We start from the raw sequence: 16,516 nt of genomic DNA, 5'->3' as shown, positions 1-16,516 counted from the left end.
ACAGACAGACAAATTTTTTGTTTTTCAGTTTTAGAAACCATTCCAGCGTGATTACTTCAAAATCAACCTGTATATTTCAGACATAATGAATAGTTCCAATGAAGCATAAGGAATTTGCAGATATGTGAAATATCTGCATAATACAAGAGATATTATAAAATATATGTATATCTTATATACATACATATACACACCAGTATACACATATAATTACTGCTAATTCCCTCATTTAACTGTTTACATCATATTTAGGAGTTGGCACAGAAATCTATTCTATCCCACAACATTTGAAAGCAGTTCTCTTTTGCTGCATCAAATCTGCAACTCCAAATGACATTTCCTCAGTCACCTTCCCTTAAGGGTCTTAAAAATCTTCCGAACTTTAATTAGGATCTAGAGGTTTAAATTCAGTTCTCCCCTATTGCTCTTGCTGTTTTTGCTTGCCTGCTGACTTTTTTCACTTTTGCTGGGAAGCCAGTTTCTCTCAGTGCTTTTCCTTTCATACTTTTTATTGTTGTCATCTCAAGTTAAAAATAAAATACCCAAAATACCTTTGCAAAACTGTAGGCTTCCCTTTGCCACTCAGATGAGATTTCAGAAGCTCTTTGCTATTTCCTAAATTATAAGGAACTGCCATTCCACCCCTGAAGGTTTCTTCTAATCAGTAAGGATAATTGTCTGCATAATTTATGCTTTCCCTCTAGCTTTCTACTGATTCTTGTCTTATACATACAGTTACATATTTTACATATCAAGTCATTTTTCCTCACAGCTTCTTGCCTATCATATTCTCCTACCCCTTGTTGCTACCTGATATGGTTCACAACCTTGTATTGCAGTATTTCTTAGGTTGTATAATAACACTTCTCCTTGCCTCCACTGGTGCAGTCTTGTTCCTAAGCTGTCCAGCTCTTCCTTTGCTCTTCCCAGGCACCTCAGCGTTCACAAAGGAGTCCATCTCACTCTGTAGATGATATAGAAAGATAGGCACCTCTGGTGGAGCTTCGAATATCCTAAAGTAAGTGTCCTACGCTGTTGGAATAAATAGTCCTCTTGTGATGTTTGTTTCTATCTACACTGTCTAGAGCTAATGGAGTTATTTTAATTTTTGCTGTATTTACACAGGGGAAGTTAGGAACAGCATTCCTAACTGCATCACAAAGAAGGTAGATTTGTAATGCACGTCTCTTCTGCTACCATGTGTATTCATTCATTACATACCTGTTTTAGACAGAGCATTTGAGTGAGATAAATACAGTTCACAGATGTTTAGAAGCACTCATTTCCTTGTGTACCAAAGAGAGTAAAGAAATAGTTACTTTAAAAACTTCAGTAAAGCACTGAATTTTCATGAAAACCCATGAACTTCACATCACAACAAACAAAGTCTTTCACCCAGATATTTGAATATAAGACATGAAAATTAGGTGAAAAGAACAGAAACTAAATACAGTCTTAATCAAATGTCTCAAATATGAAATTGCTACAGCTCTTAGCACTGAATTATGAACAAAGAAGAAACTGTGTAGACAAGAAATTCCCCCTCTGTGTAAGAATAGTCTAGGTTGAAGAAAAAAAGAGAGATACAGCCTTGGACAGTAATTATTTAACTAACTTTGCTTTGCTAATGAAGTAGATGGTTGGGATAGATGATTTTAGTAGTCTTTTCCAATCTAAACAACTACATTCTACAAAATGATTCTATGAAATGTTCCTATTTCTACCCATGCAAACAGTATTCATATGTAAAAGCTTAGAGTAATTCTGAGGTCAAGAAATTAAAATTCTTCAGTCTGTTCATCCAAAGACCCTCACTTGTTACTTCAGGGCAACATCTTGTCTCCATGTCTTTCCAATGTTGCTGTGGAACAAGAAAAAATACTTTAAAAAAAAAAAAAAAAAAAAAAAAAAAAAAAAAAAAGAGAGAGAGAAAGAAATTAAAGAAAACAGAAGAGAAATATGACTTATTTTATAACTTCAGCACTCATATTCATGGGCCAATAGATATCAGGAACCTCAGTGTCACAGTTTGTGTAACCATAATGAGAAACTGCTCCTCAAGTGATAACAGTTTTAGTATAATACATCTACAGACCTTAAAAACACATCTTCAGTGTGCAGTCGATATGCCATAAGCCTGCTTTCACAGTACATGACAGTAGACCATATTTATTTTATTTACTCCAAAACAGAAAGATTAAATAATTTTGCTTTTATACTGAGTACTAAGAGGACAATAAATAAATAAATAAATAAATAAATAAAATTAGGGGATTTCTGTCTAATCTACTCAAAATTAGTTGAATTATCCACCTTTGTTGAATTTTAAGAATTATGTGATTTTTTTTTATTACCTTACAGAATAGACACACCTGCTCTGTGGGAATTCATTTGCAGTATAATCTTTGTCTATATCTGTGTGTGATGAAACTTTAGCATTAAAATCCACTGCTCTTTCTTTTATCCTTAAGACAGAAGCCTCAGGGTGCCACGGAAGTTTAACTAATATTAAGTGAGGAAATGCAGTGGAAATTTGTCGTCTACACCTAGCCAAGTAGTAAGGAGTATCTTTTCTCATGTATTCAAGAATATGCTGTGGCATTCTATATCAGTTCACTGATTCATGGACACAAAAAATAATAGTATATCACTATTTAGGTCTTTCACCCAACCTATTAACTGTGTTCTCTCCTGGCAGTGCTGCAAGATGACAAATTTCCCCTTTAAATGCTGAGCTCTGGGAGTCATTATAAGTTGAGTAAATGTCCACCTAAAATTGGTGATTGAGTCCATGCAGAGGAAAGAACAGGATAATATTGGTCAGGGGAGGAATAAGTCACCTTTCACTCTGCAAGCAGTTATGATCAATCCTATACCAGCTTTCAGAGCACATAACCCAACTTCCAGAAGAAATAACCTGGCTTCTTTTTCACCTCTCAGAGGTATGTAAGATTTGTTCTATGCAGCCTTGCTTTCATAAGGAACAAGAATTGCTGCTAGTCCAATACAGGCAACACTCAATAAAAAATCCTAACAAGCCAAATGTTTCCTCTCATCCTGAGTTTCTATACACTTTAACACTTCCTTTTGTTAAGTCAGTGCAAACTCAGATGAAGATGTTAGGGGTTCTCTCTGCTTTGCTTTGCTTTACTTCCAGTCTCCCATATTTCCCTCTGCCTCCCCTTAAGCTCTTTCAACCACACTTTTGTGGAACCCCATTTCCTGTTGCTGGATGTTTAGAGTGCCTACCTTTCTTCAGGTGATGAGCTATGATGTGAGAAATAGGTAAGCAGGCAGTGACTCCACATCACTCACCACTGCTAACTTTCTAAACAGTTTTAGTTTTGTCTGCTTTAATTTTTTCATCTCTTCTTCCTCTTCTCTCCATAATATGTAATAAAAGCTCTCATTCTTTTACCAAAGCTTGCTTTGTCCTTTGAGACCCGGGGAAATAAAATATTTTCTTAAATGGTAATTTGCTTGGGGGATTTAGTTTGTGTGGCTCAGAGCATTCTTACAGACAGCTATGAATTTATGCAAACTAACATTTTCCATCAAACCAGAATTAAGCATCAACATATTATTTCAGTCTGAGAACAAATATTTAAGCAAATACAAAGCCAATGGGATCAGCTGTCATACTCAATAACATCAGATCTTTATTTGTTGAGACATTTTCCTTCCTCTGTTCCCTTTCCTAGTCTTTAGGAGATTCTTAAGACTAATCTGGCTACTGACAGGAGAATAAAAACAGCTATTTCTTTGTCAGTCGAATGGACGCATACATTTCACAGTATGGATCATGAAGCTTCCTTACCTGTGTATCTTATCATGACATCTCCTGAGCAGTCTATCTGCCTTATCTAATGTTTATGGGACCTGGAAGATTGACAGTCCAACACTCCTGAAATTTCTCTCAGTATATACAAAGACTGTGGCTATTAATCACAAAATAAACACCTTACTCAATTTCCTCCCTGATCTAAAGCAGGCTGGCATTGGCAGAGAAAAAGACAAACCAGGAAAAACAAGATTGCTGGGGTACATTTCAGCCATCCTTGAAGTTATAGGGAGATTTTTCACTGACTTATAAAGAGATGGATCAGCTGCAAAGGTCATACAGGCAATGGACTTGAATTTTTCCAACTTGAAAGCTCCAACTTCCAACTTGAAGTTTTCCATAGAAGAAATAGTAGTATTTTTTAATTCAAACTCTGTGAGCAAACAGATAAGTGAGGGAGAAAGACAATGTATTCCTTTCCTGGTGTCCATAGATTATTGCCAGAAGTCTGTGTAGCCAGCTAGAGAAGCAGAAAATTCTTAATACTGAGGAGAAATAGAACATAATTGATCTTGCAAATACATTTATGTGACTGAAATTTTAAAATAATTAGATAAAGCTTGTTTACAAAAAGAAAGAACATTGGTAAAAGAAGTGAGTGCAGCACTTTACTTTAGAGAGATGATTATCTGTGTCAGAGCTGTTGTCTGGAAAGACAAATTGTATTGTTCTTGGTGCCTTCCATTTTAAAGACCTGTGCTGGAGGTTGTATGCAGTCTGTAGTAAAACATCATTAAAGTTTCTAAAAATGATAGATGATAATTGTCTAACACAAAAGGCATTGAACCTAACATAAGGTAATTCTATTTTGAGCCTCATTACCTTGAATAAAGATGAACAGATCAGTGGATCTAATTGCATTCATTATGCGAAAACAGAGGACAGTAATATACATATATTCAATACTTCAAAGGAGAGAATTTTAGAAACCTGGATAAAATTTCGAGAGATAATGGGTTAGAAAAAATAAATACAGAAAGCAAATAGCAGAAGTAATTTGAAAGTTACTTAACAAGAATTTATGAGGTGTCCAGAAGTCACATCACACAATTAAGAAGCAGTACGCCTACATGTTAAAACCCCTCCAACTACAGTCATTAACTGAATGTATCAATTAAAATTTAACAAATATATACCTATAATAAAAGGGAGGGAGGGAGACTGAGTGTAATTGCTGTAAATTATAAGTTATGAAGACTAGCAGAGATATAGGAGTCCAAAGACACTAGGAAGAAGCACATCCTCTGGAGATTAGGACAGTATTTAGGATTTTTTTCTTAAATATGGGCTTAGTGTAAAATTCTGAAACATGAATACTAACAGTGGTGTGAATTATGTATGAATAGGAGTGTGTGAAACTGTATGTGTGTATTTGTGTAAAAGCACAATAAAAAAACAACTTTGTTCTAGTGCTTGTATATGTTAACTACTACAGAGCACTATAAATGTGTTTTCAACTAAATGAAAAAGTAGAAAAACAAACCTAAAAGTAAGTGACAAGAGAATTAAGAGAAGGATGTATGTATAAAACTAGAATCTACACATTCTTCTTCGCTAAGATTTCGCATTGAATTTTGCTATGCTGATCCCCTCTATTAGCTGTAGAGGGAGCATGTAAGATTGTTCATAACTCTAAAAATAATGTAACCGTTCCTAGTCTCTGGTTGCAGGGAATCAAGAGGTGCTTCTAGCAGAGGATAACAGTTGGCCATTTTGAAATTGTTCAGGATGGGAATCATGCTATTCTGCATAAGACATTTTGAATTCAGCTCTTGGAGTTTCAAAGGTGTTTGTCCATACTTCATTCATCGTCCAACCAGAGAAACAGGCTGAAAATTATTTTCAGCTTTGCTATCCACATATCTTAATGTAGCTGTGTTAGAAGTTGGGGTGATTATTTTTTCAAGTGTTTATAGAGGAAGATTTGATTATTAGCTTAGACTGGAACAATTAACTATTACATAATTATGATTAGAATTTAAAATGAATATTAAGATGCCATCAATATTTTGAAAGAGGGATGCCCAGCAAGCGTCCATGTGGGAGACTTAGATAAAGATACATATAATCTAATAATTGCTACTACATTTAGAATTTTCAGTAGACTATGGATATCATAATGATATTTTAAAAGCCAGCCCAACTAGTTAAACCTATTAACAATTCTGAGAAAAATAAAGCAATGCTAATGCACTTTTTAATTGATATGGAATAAAAAGCTAGGAATATAATTAGTGTCAATCTTCTTGATTTTGAAGAAAGTCCTTTCTGTTCTTATTAAGAACACTTTATATAATTCTTTGTTGTAATTTAGGTAGTGAAAAATAATTAATATATTTAGACTTTAAAAGGATTTTTGACACACTAATACACAACATTCTGATTTAACAATTAACACAGCAATAAAATACATCTTAAATGGATTAATAACTGCCAAGTGACAAACCCTAAAAAAGTAAGTGTCAATGTAGATTGATTTTCAAAGCAAGTTATTGAGTACTGGCACAGGCTGCCCAGACTCTGTGGAGTCTCCCACCCTGAAGATCTTCAGAATCTATCCGGGCATGGGCCTGAGCACCCCACTCTGGATTTCCCTACTTGAGCAGGTGTTGGCCAGATGGACCCACACATCACTTCTTCAGTCATTCTACAGTTCATTGGTTCTGCATGAGTTTCTAATATGGTTAGGAGGTTGTCTGGTAGAATATGTGGTAACTGATCCAGTATTATTCTATGTTGTCTACCATGACCTGGAAGAAAATACAAAACCTCTTTTGATTATAGTGGTGCCTAAGAAAGGCAGAAGGCCAAGGACAAATGTAAGCAAGTACCTCCATCATCATGACATGAGATTAAGAGATTTGCCATACTTTTCATTTTAGAGCTAATAAAATAGTATCTTCATATAAATACCACAGCAACACTCTTTTGCAGCAGTTCTGGAAAATAACATATTTTAAATGAAAACAAATGCTTCTTGAATTTATCTCTCTACTCTTCCAAGAAAATCTATGAAGGAGGTTTTCCTATGTAGTTTGTATGCCTAACACAAATTCATGCATAGAATCAGATTTACAGTTGGGGATACAGTTTGGCTTAAATGAACTGTTCCAGTAGCGTAACTGCAGATGGCAAGAAAGGCAATCAGACCTCATTCAGCGGTCTTACATATTAGCATGTGTTCTGCATATAGCAGAGCTGTACTAACTGAACTATTTTCATTTACGTTTATCTTCATTTCTTAATTTATTTTTCCATCTGATTAAGTCTTAAGGTGAAATCTCTCTATCTATTTTATTGTGGCATCACTTTTACTCCATTTTATTTAATTTCCTCCTGGTATATCTCAGCTCTGACCATGATTTGATCTTCATTGCTTTTAACTACCTTTCATTCTGCTTTGTTTTTAAAAGTGTCATATTTCAGGCCAGAACAGATTATTAAATGAAGCATTTTTGGGAGTATTAAAAAATATTAAAACTAAACATTAAGAAATGTCGATATTTTCTCAGGATGCTTAATTGTGCTCATTTATACATTTTTCTAAACATATCTGATTCTTCGGGGATGTACTTATCCTTAGGTGAAGTAGTGGCCAAAAGTCAGTATGAAAGTAAACAATCCCATTTCGACATTCTCTGCAAATCCAGATGTCTTGACATTTTAAACAAGAAAACAGTCTTGGTGATGTGAGAAATAATACTATGTAGTTAAAAAATTGCAGTCAAGCCATCAATAAATATAGAAATGTTTAAATATGAAGACACAAATTGGAAATCCCAACCTGCTTGTTTTGTGGCTTTGGTGGATCAGTAATTCCTGGCATCACCTCTTGGGAAAATTCTCATCAGGCTAATAGCTTCTAGCTGACCTCACCCTACATTCCTTTTCCTGCATGTTTTTGCTGTTTCTTTAAAGGCTGATCACCAGTTCATCCATGAGTCCTCTCTTCTTTGTAGGCCCAGATGCCTATGGCTAAGTCTGCTCCAGGGGCTGATGAGGACCTTCACTTATGCACATGTGTTCACTCATTGGCAACACACACTAATATCCACTGCACTTTCATCCTCTATCTGGGGTGAAAATAAAGAAGTATTAAAATTATCTTGGGAGACAATGACCGGGGAAGGGTCAGCCTGCTGAGCAAGATTGGGGTCTCCCCTGTTGGCAAATAACTACTCAAGCTAAGATGTGAGATTGAATTGGTTCAAAAACTCCTTCTCCGCTCTACTCAAGTATGTGAGTGTTTTTTCTCTGTGCAATTCTGTCTTATAAGCAAATCACATTAAAGAGAATTTTTTAGCTTATTTGGCCTCACAGTAGAATACCTGAAAATAAAACCACTTAGGCAGGCACACTTCATGGACAAAACAGTAAAAGATCTGAGAGGCAACTTAAGAAATGGTTCCTTTGGCTGCTCATTTTTAATTAACAGACAGCTAAAGCTACCCGTTCCATAATTTGGGCACAAAAAGACTGGACGAGAGCACTCTGACAGGTCCAAACATGGGTTGACCAATAGCATAGAAATTACCTGTGTCCCTATTCCAGTGGCAGAGAAACAGTGTAACGATGCTGATATAGTCTGTCTGTCCACATTCTGTCCTCATAAGAAGCCACGTTCAACAGCAATGTACCATGAAAGAATTTCTCTGTGGAGGAGGAATTTTCCACAGACGGATCAAGCAGTGGTATAAGGTTGCTGAAATACTTTAAACCACAGAACACAGCACAGTGCCTATGCTGTTTTATCACGGTAAACTAAGCACTTATTAAAGGTATCTTTTACATTGAAATTAAACTATTTAAACTTGATGATGTACAGGAAATGGTTCTAACAGAAAGTGCAGCTTTTGGAAAGGTAGAAACAGAGGATTGAATCCAAAGAGAGCTTGGAAGATTGAAAAAGTCTATCAGCTCTCTTGGTCATCATTAACTTTTTCTTCCTATTCCATAGTAATCTGACAGTGTGCCAATACAATAAACTTTCTTCTTATTTTTTTTCTTTCTTACTTTCCTTCTTTCTTCCTCTCTCCCTTCCTTCCTCCATTCCTTTCCCCTTCTCTTTCTCTTTCCTCTTACTTCCTCTTCCTCTCCATTTTCCTTTTTCCCTTTTCCCTTTTCCTTTTTCTTTCTTAATGGAAATGCCACTACAGGCTGGCTAGGAAGAGTGATGTTTCATATCATACCACATACCACATAGCACACTGATTTGTTCAGAGTTTTTTCTCCCTACTAAAAACGCTCTGTATCCATAACACTACTAGTTATGTCTGCAGTGTTTGCTTTCCACTATTGACTGAAATCCGAAAGACACAGAAACAGTAAATCCATTGCACAAATTTCACCAGCAAACTCCAGTAACAGAGTTGTTGAAAATATCAACTGAAAGGAAAATTTGCACTTTTTGTAGAAATGTTCTGTTTAGAACAACACAACAACAAAAAACAACCTTTTTCATCCTACGCTGTGTGTTAAGTACCAAATAAAAAAGATATAAACAAACAGCAAGGAGATATTAGAGATTAGAATTATGTTATACTCTGATTAAACTAACAATTAAGCTGGGAAATGCAGACACCTGTGGGGAGGACTGCAAATGGCTGTCAAATGTGATAGCATCTCTGAAAGACTTGTGCTTTGCTTAAGGCTGAGGCTAGTCATATAAACACTAATGGCCTAAATTCAGCATGGGGAAAAAAAGCCACTGCGTGGTAAAGCCTGCTCTGACACTTACCTGCAGTTTAATTACACAGTCACTTTTCAGGTCAGCAGAGACTGTTTGAACTTCCAAATGCAGGTTAAAGGGGTGAAATAATGATTCTGTGAGTATGGAGCAAATGAGATAAGCCTGCTACAAATTGCAAGAAACTGAGAAAACATCATTGTTCTTATGTTAATATGAAAGATGATTGTGGCTTTTATCTTCCTGACTTTTTCACAGATTTGGTTTATTTATGTTGCTTTTAAATTCAACCTATTATGTAAATGTTCTCTAAGGATTGTTTTCATAGGAAAGAGAACACATTTTGTACTTAAGGCAATTACTTATCTTCCCAGTCAGTGAAATCTGTGATTAAAAATGGCAAGACAGCAAACGTTACATGCATGTGCTATCCAGAGATATCCAGAGTTTTTAAGAAAGTAGCTTATAAAATAACAGAAATTATGCACTTTTAAATACTTCAGTGAAGTTCATATAAGTAAGAAACACTAACTGCAAGCTAATTGGGTCACAAGGCCTGTGTTAGAATGAAACCAAGCCATTACTGTAATCAAGTAGGGAGTTTGGGGTGACTGAAGTACCATCAACTAGGCAGTTGAATGTCCCAGCTCCTAAATGAAATAGCACTTGTGATTTATACAAAAACAATGCTATAAAATAAAGTCTTAAAAACAACCAAAATAGTTATGTAGTGAAAGTGAATAACTGTATTGTTATGCAAGTAATAAACAAAGTACCTCTGTTACAATATACAAAGACACTGACCTTTTAATCAAGAGGTACTAAGGCATGTAATTAATATGATCCTTCTAGCTCTCATTCAGCTATATGTTTAAGATATCTGTATCTAGAGTGAAGTCTGGTGAGATTGGCAATGCTTCTCACTCATACAATGGACAATTTCATTGGCCTAGAGAAAAATGTTTTGATTTGAGGGCCTCCAATATTTCTTCTCTTGTTGATGATTCAGGTCAGTAGTGAGCCTGAAAAGGACTGCTACCTCATGGCTGGAAGAAAACAATAATACTTTATATACATTGATGATAATTCAGTATTTGAAAAATTGCCCTTCCATATTGATCAGGCCTGGGACCATTTGTACCATATAGAAATGGGGAGCAAGGTGTAAAACCTGTGAAGATGAGGTGGACACTAACCTTCTTAATGAACCGAAACAGAGCTGGCCTCCTATGCTGCCTTCACAAGGGCTGTGATATCTGAGTGAGTTGAGAAAACATACATGAAAGACAAAAGCATGCCTGAAATGTCCTTACATGATCTCATGCCCAGGATGATGTCTGAAATTCATAAATTGAGATTTAGACTGTCAAACTCACCTCTTCCTCCTTGTGTCCTGAAAATAATAAGCAGCACTACCTGCTTAGGAAGTGAAAGAGAAAAAACCTGTTGCTCCCTTCAAGAAGAGTGGGAGGGTCTGCCATGTTTCACAGTGAATAAAATGTAAGTCTCTGAGCCTGTAAACATTAGTACGCAGTAGTAACTGTAGGGATTAGAGCTCCTCTCAAATTAGAGCTATGTCTAAGGAATAGGACTTGTCCCATCAAACTTCAGCCAATATATATTGGATAAAATGAGGTGCTCTCTGGAGGAATTACCATTTACTCTGAAAAGAGCCATTACTAGCACTTTAGACTGAGAGTTGGCAACGAGTAATGCTCAGAAAATGATCAGTGGTGAGTATGTAGCAGCAGGGATTTTATTTAAAAATGTGGGTAGCAATTAATTTCACAGGTTAATACCAAAATGAAATCTAGAATTTCAGGAAAATCCTACTAGTTGTGAATCATCAGGTGGACATCTTGATCATGTGATCATGTGATTTAAAAGACCTCTTTCTCTTGAGAATTCACAGGTTTAGCATTGTAGAATGTAGTTCTGGTTTCTTCAGAAACAGAGTTAAGATGGAATTGATACAAGTCTAGTCTGACTGAAATAGCAAACATAGTCATGAATGTTCCTACTTAATCACTTCAAAAATGCTATAATAAATACAGAAGTAAAAATTTCTGTAGAACTGTTAACTGTATTTTTTTTCCTATACTGTTTTATGAATTTTGAATGACAGTTTTTAATGAATAAATATATATATATATAATTATGTCCTTTTCTGAGACTGTTTAGAGAAAAGTATGTCTATATTTTTTTTTATATCTATATGTTTTAAGCACCTAAATAAGTTTGCACAATCTAGAATCTCAGCTTGTGAGCAAAATTGCTCTAGTGATGGACTTAACCACTGTAAAGGTTGTGTGAGGAGTTCAGAAGAAAGCCAAAGCCAATGCTGCTGATACTTTAATGCCCTTTCCTTTCCAGAGGTGTGTTAATTATTAGATGGAAGAGAATTGCCATTACTGGATCTATCTACAATGCTATTTTTAGTTTAAATGAAAGTTACAGAGATGATGATGATACAGCTGCTTAATTTTACTGTTATTAGACCCATTTCATTAATATGCATGTTGATTGAGTAAGTGCCTTGGAACTATGTAAAATGTGCTTTGAATCACATCAGCCTTAAATTTTAACTAAGAACCTGACCATATCATTCATCCACATTCTCCTTTTTTTAACTTATCATTACATGTGTGTCAATATGAGCAGGGTTTCTTTGTTTTGCTGATAATTTCATTTGTCATAAGTAAACATACTTCTCGTGATTGTTACTTAGTTTAATGTAGCAGTACTTCCACCATTCAGTTTGGTGAAAGCAGTGTTCAATGAAGGGCAAGTTTGGGAGCATGGTTTCTAGTAAACATTTTGCCTCAGGGATTTTCTGCTGTCTCATTTCTCTTTTTCCTCTTCAGGGAATTTTTGTCCTAGGATTGCCATATGCTCTTCTCCACAGTGGATACAGTGGCCTGTTTCTTATCATCTTGGCTGCAGCATTATGCTGTTATACAGGCAAAATTCTAATTGCTTGCCTGTATGAAGAAAATGAAGATGGGCAGCTCATAAGAGCGAGAGATACATATGAAGATATTGCAAATGCCTGCTGCAAAAAGCTGTCTCCCAGACTAGGTGGCATAGTTGTCAATGTGACCCAAGTGATGGAACTGATCATGACATGTATTTTGTATCTGGTTGTTAGTGGGAATTTGCTGTCACACAGTTTTTCGTATGTACCAGTGACTGAGAAAACTTGGTCTGTAATTGCATTTCTTACACTGCTGCCTTGTGTATTTATCAAAACTCTAAAAATTGTCTCCAAACTCAGCCAGCTTTGTTCCTTGGTCCATTTCATTATCATCTTTGTAGTGATGACTTACTGTCTCACACAAATACATCAGTGGTCCTGGGCAAAATTCAGACTCTCCCTAGAATTTGAAGACTTCTTGGTCTCCATGGGGGTGATAATTTTCAGTTACACTTCACAAATATTTCTTCCTACACTTGAAGGTAACATGAAAAACCCAGGGGAATTTAGGTGTATGTTGAATTGGACTCATTTTTTTGCTTGTGTCTTGAAAACAACCTTTGCCCTGTCTGCATTCTTAACATGGGGTGAAGAGACAAGGGAAGTTGTTACTGACAACCTGCCATCATTTCTTCAAACTCTAGTGAATTTGTGTCTGTTAACCAAGGCTCTTCTTTCTTACCCTTTGCCCTTTTTTGCAGCCACGGAAATTGTTTATGCTTGTATTTCTAGAGGCAACTATTCCAATTACAGTTCTTCACTGTTTGCTTTGTGTGTAAGAAGCTTATTTCTCCTATTAACTCTGCTGATGGCCATGTTCATACCACATTTTGCCCTGCTGATGGGTTTAACAGGTAGTGTAACAGGTGCTGCTATGACTTTTCTTCTTCCTTCTCTCTTCCATTTAAAGCTTAAGTGGAAAAAACTATCCTTTTTTGAAAAATATGCAGATATCTCTGTTTTTATTTTGGGTTTCCTTTGCAGCCTTGCAGGCATCATTTGCTCGATAAAAGGGTTACTCGAAGTATTTGGAGAGGGGTAAAAAGATTTCCTGAAAGCCAAATACGGCCCTAATCTTGTATACTACTTTGTCCTGTTAATCAGTATATAAGAGATTGCATCACTAAGTTAAATTAAGCACATGCTTAAATGTTTGCAGGATCAGGTCTTTAATTTGTAAAAGTATGTGGCTCTAACAAAACTGAAAAATAATCTTCATAGCTTAAATGTACAAAATGACCCACATTTAAAATGTTGAGAGGAAGAAAATAATCTGAAATGGTTCAGCATTAAAATAATGATAAAGTAATCCAACATTTTTTTTGTTAATATGTGATTTGCAGACCCTAAAAAAAGTTACTACAAGAGATTTCACCAACTTCACCAGAAATTCTCATAGAGTTAGATACTACTCAGTCTCAAAGCTATCAAATCTAGCTTACAGTATATGATATGTGAGTCTGAGAGAGCTGTCATTCCAAACTGATAAAGTATGATTTCACAGTATTGGCAGAATGTAATTCAACATGTGAACTGAACAAATCAGTGAATTTCATATTTGAAGTAAGGCAAGCTCTACTACTTGTTTTTTAAGTGAGTAAGTAAAAAGAGAACTGTTTACAAGAGCTTTGAAAGACTGCTCTTATCATGAGTTCAGATGGGAACAGTCAGAGTAAAAGGGGCATTCTAACAACTCAGTCCTGGAAAAAGGAATTTGTTCTAAAAGAAACTATAGCTGATGACTGCAGCTTTTCTGCAAGTGTAATTTCAAAGATTCATGCCTCTGCAGTGTAGTTATTCTATTGGTTGGCTTACAAAAATTCTCACTGGTAGCTTGAAAACATTAATATGCAGTTCACTTTCCCTCTTAGGCAGGAAATTTCTTTGATCTTTTTATTTTATCTGGTGATATTAAAAGCTCAATGAAGTAAATGAAGTGCAGTAAATAGACCGTCAGTTAACTTCCTGTACAACTTGCTAGATCTTTAGCTTTAAAAGATATCAGCTTAATAAAAAGATCAACATCTCAATGTATTTCACTTTAGGGATAAAACATTATGACAAAAAGCAATCTAATCAGAGTACTTTAATGAATACATATAATTTTATTGTACTAAATCTATGTTATGTTCAGTAATTAAAGTACTGTGTTGAAAGAAAAAAGTTTACATTTTCATTTTGAACAATTTCACACAACTTTCTTCGCCATTATAGGAAAAGACCTTTGCATGTCAACATAGGACTGCCCAGAGTAGTAAGCAGAGTAGTAACTACATAACTAAACTATTTTTCTATGCAGTGTCTTAGCATGAATGCTTTCGTCCTGCATGAACAACAGTGACCTCTCAAGGCTAATTTGCTGAATCATAAATAACATGCAATTAAACTCGAGAGAAGAGTTCTCATAAACTTTGTTTGTCACCCTGCTCCTTTTTTTGTCTCCTAATGTACTCTTGTCATGTGTAGAATAGCAGTGAAATCATTATTAAAACAAATGGATTGTATAATTACAAAAGCATTAAGAAAACTGAGGAGCTACCTGGGAAAATCTTTTAGAACTCAGCTTACTTCTTGGTACAGTGGGTCAAATTCTGCATTTATCTGAAATCCACAACAGTTTAATTTATTGATGGTGACATTTATAGTGGAATTTGTATTTTTTTTTTAAGGAGCCTTTTTATTTTTATGTAGAATGTCAAAGATATGGTACTCAGTGAAGTAGCTGAAAGCTTGTTATTACCCCTCTGACACAGTCAGAAAGATATTATTACTGGAATGATGTCAGTGAAAGGATATCATTATTTTTTGTGTGGAGAAGTTTCACAGATAAACAAACATGCAGAGACAGTATTTGTTGTATTTATCCTACATAACTCTCTGGGAGGGAAGCAGTCCAAAGAGTCTTACAAGAATTCTTTCAGCTAATTTACTTAGCAACTCTCCACAAATAATTCACTGTTTTTTCCCATCTCCTACTCTTATTGAATGTGTTTGTTTAGTCTCTGACACTAAAAATTCTTGGAATTGCCTCAGTGCATTTGCTGCTGATGAAAGCTTGGAAACAGGTTATGCAGTTTATTCACGTGACAATTTTAGGAATTCCTTGGTTTGCCCATGTGATTCAAAACTAGTTTTAGCTGGACTTCTCTCTGCCTTTTCAGGAAGCTAGTGCCAGCCCTTACAAACCAAAGATGATCATTGTTCTCTCACTTAGGTACACTCTTTCCTATGAAGGGAGATGATTCATGATCTCTAAGTAGTATTACTACCTTTATCTACGCACAAAAGTGAAAGAAATGTCATCCAAGTGAAAAGCCCTGAGAAGCCACTTAGCAGAAACTACTAGAATAAGAGAGAAAGAGTAATTCATGATACCCTTTTTGCAATCAGCATTCAGGAATGTTGCAGTGTGACACTGTTGTGGGGACACAAAAGTTGTATGTGTTTCCCATTCAAGCCATGGCCAGACATCTTCAGGAGAACCTGCCTTCAGGGGTCAACAAGGATAAATGAACCTTCTGACTTAAAAAGGCAAAGAGATGTTCACCCAGATATAGTACTCAGCACATATTAAACCTACTCACTGAAATTCATTTCCTAAAACACTTAATTGCATACTTTTAGATTGATTTTCTCTCTCTGAAAACTTTCCAAGGCAAAACCTATACAAATGTACAAAAAATATTTGCAACCATATATACTGGATAAACATATAAACATATAAACTATAGCATATATTCAGAGATATGGAATTATTCTGTAATGTAAAACAGAAAGCTCTGTGTTCATCTGTATAATGACTATCAGGTGTTTTTGTCACTAAATTTACACTACAAATTATTAGAACCACCGAAGCCAGAAAAGTAATAGACTGACAAAATATTAATAATTTCTTATTTGGACGCTCTTGGATTATTCATTGTAATAGTAAAACAGTGCTTTATCAAAATTAATTCTGAAACAACAAAAAAATCAGCAGTAGTGATCATGCTAAGGAACAAATTACTTGTTGAAA

The 16,516-nt window shown here is 35.4% G+C and overlaps 1 protein-coding gene across 1 annotated transcript in view; it reads left to right on the top strand.

Annotated features, from left to right (window-relative positions):
* The window catches only part of LOC140249923 (vesicular inhibitory amino acid transporter-like), a 32,471-nt gene extending 18,928 nt beyond the window's left edge, over positions 1-13,543 (top strand). Inside the window, exon 3 of the mRNA XM_072332200.1 lies at positions 12,392-13,543. Within this exon, the coding sequence (XP_072188301.1) occupies positions 12,392-13,543 (1,152 nt within the window). The remainder of the gene's footprint in view (positions 1-12,391) is intronic.
* The last annotated feature ends 2,973 nt before the right edge of the window (positions 13,544-16,516 follow it).

The sequence above is a fragment of the Excalfactoria chinensis genome, chromosome 3 (genome assembly GCF_039878825.1).
Source record: "Excalfactoria chinensis isolate bCotChi1 chromosome 3, bCotChi1.hap2, whole genome shotgun sequence".
NCBI classification, from domain to species: domain Eukaryota; kingdom Metazoa; phylum Chordata; class Aves; order Galliformes; family Phasianidae; genus Excalfactoria; species Excalfactoria chinensis.
Note: the sequence above shows the minus strand (reverse complement) of the source record. Positions and strands in the feature narration are given on the sequence as shown.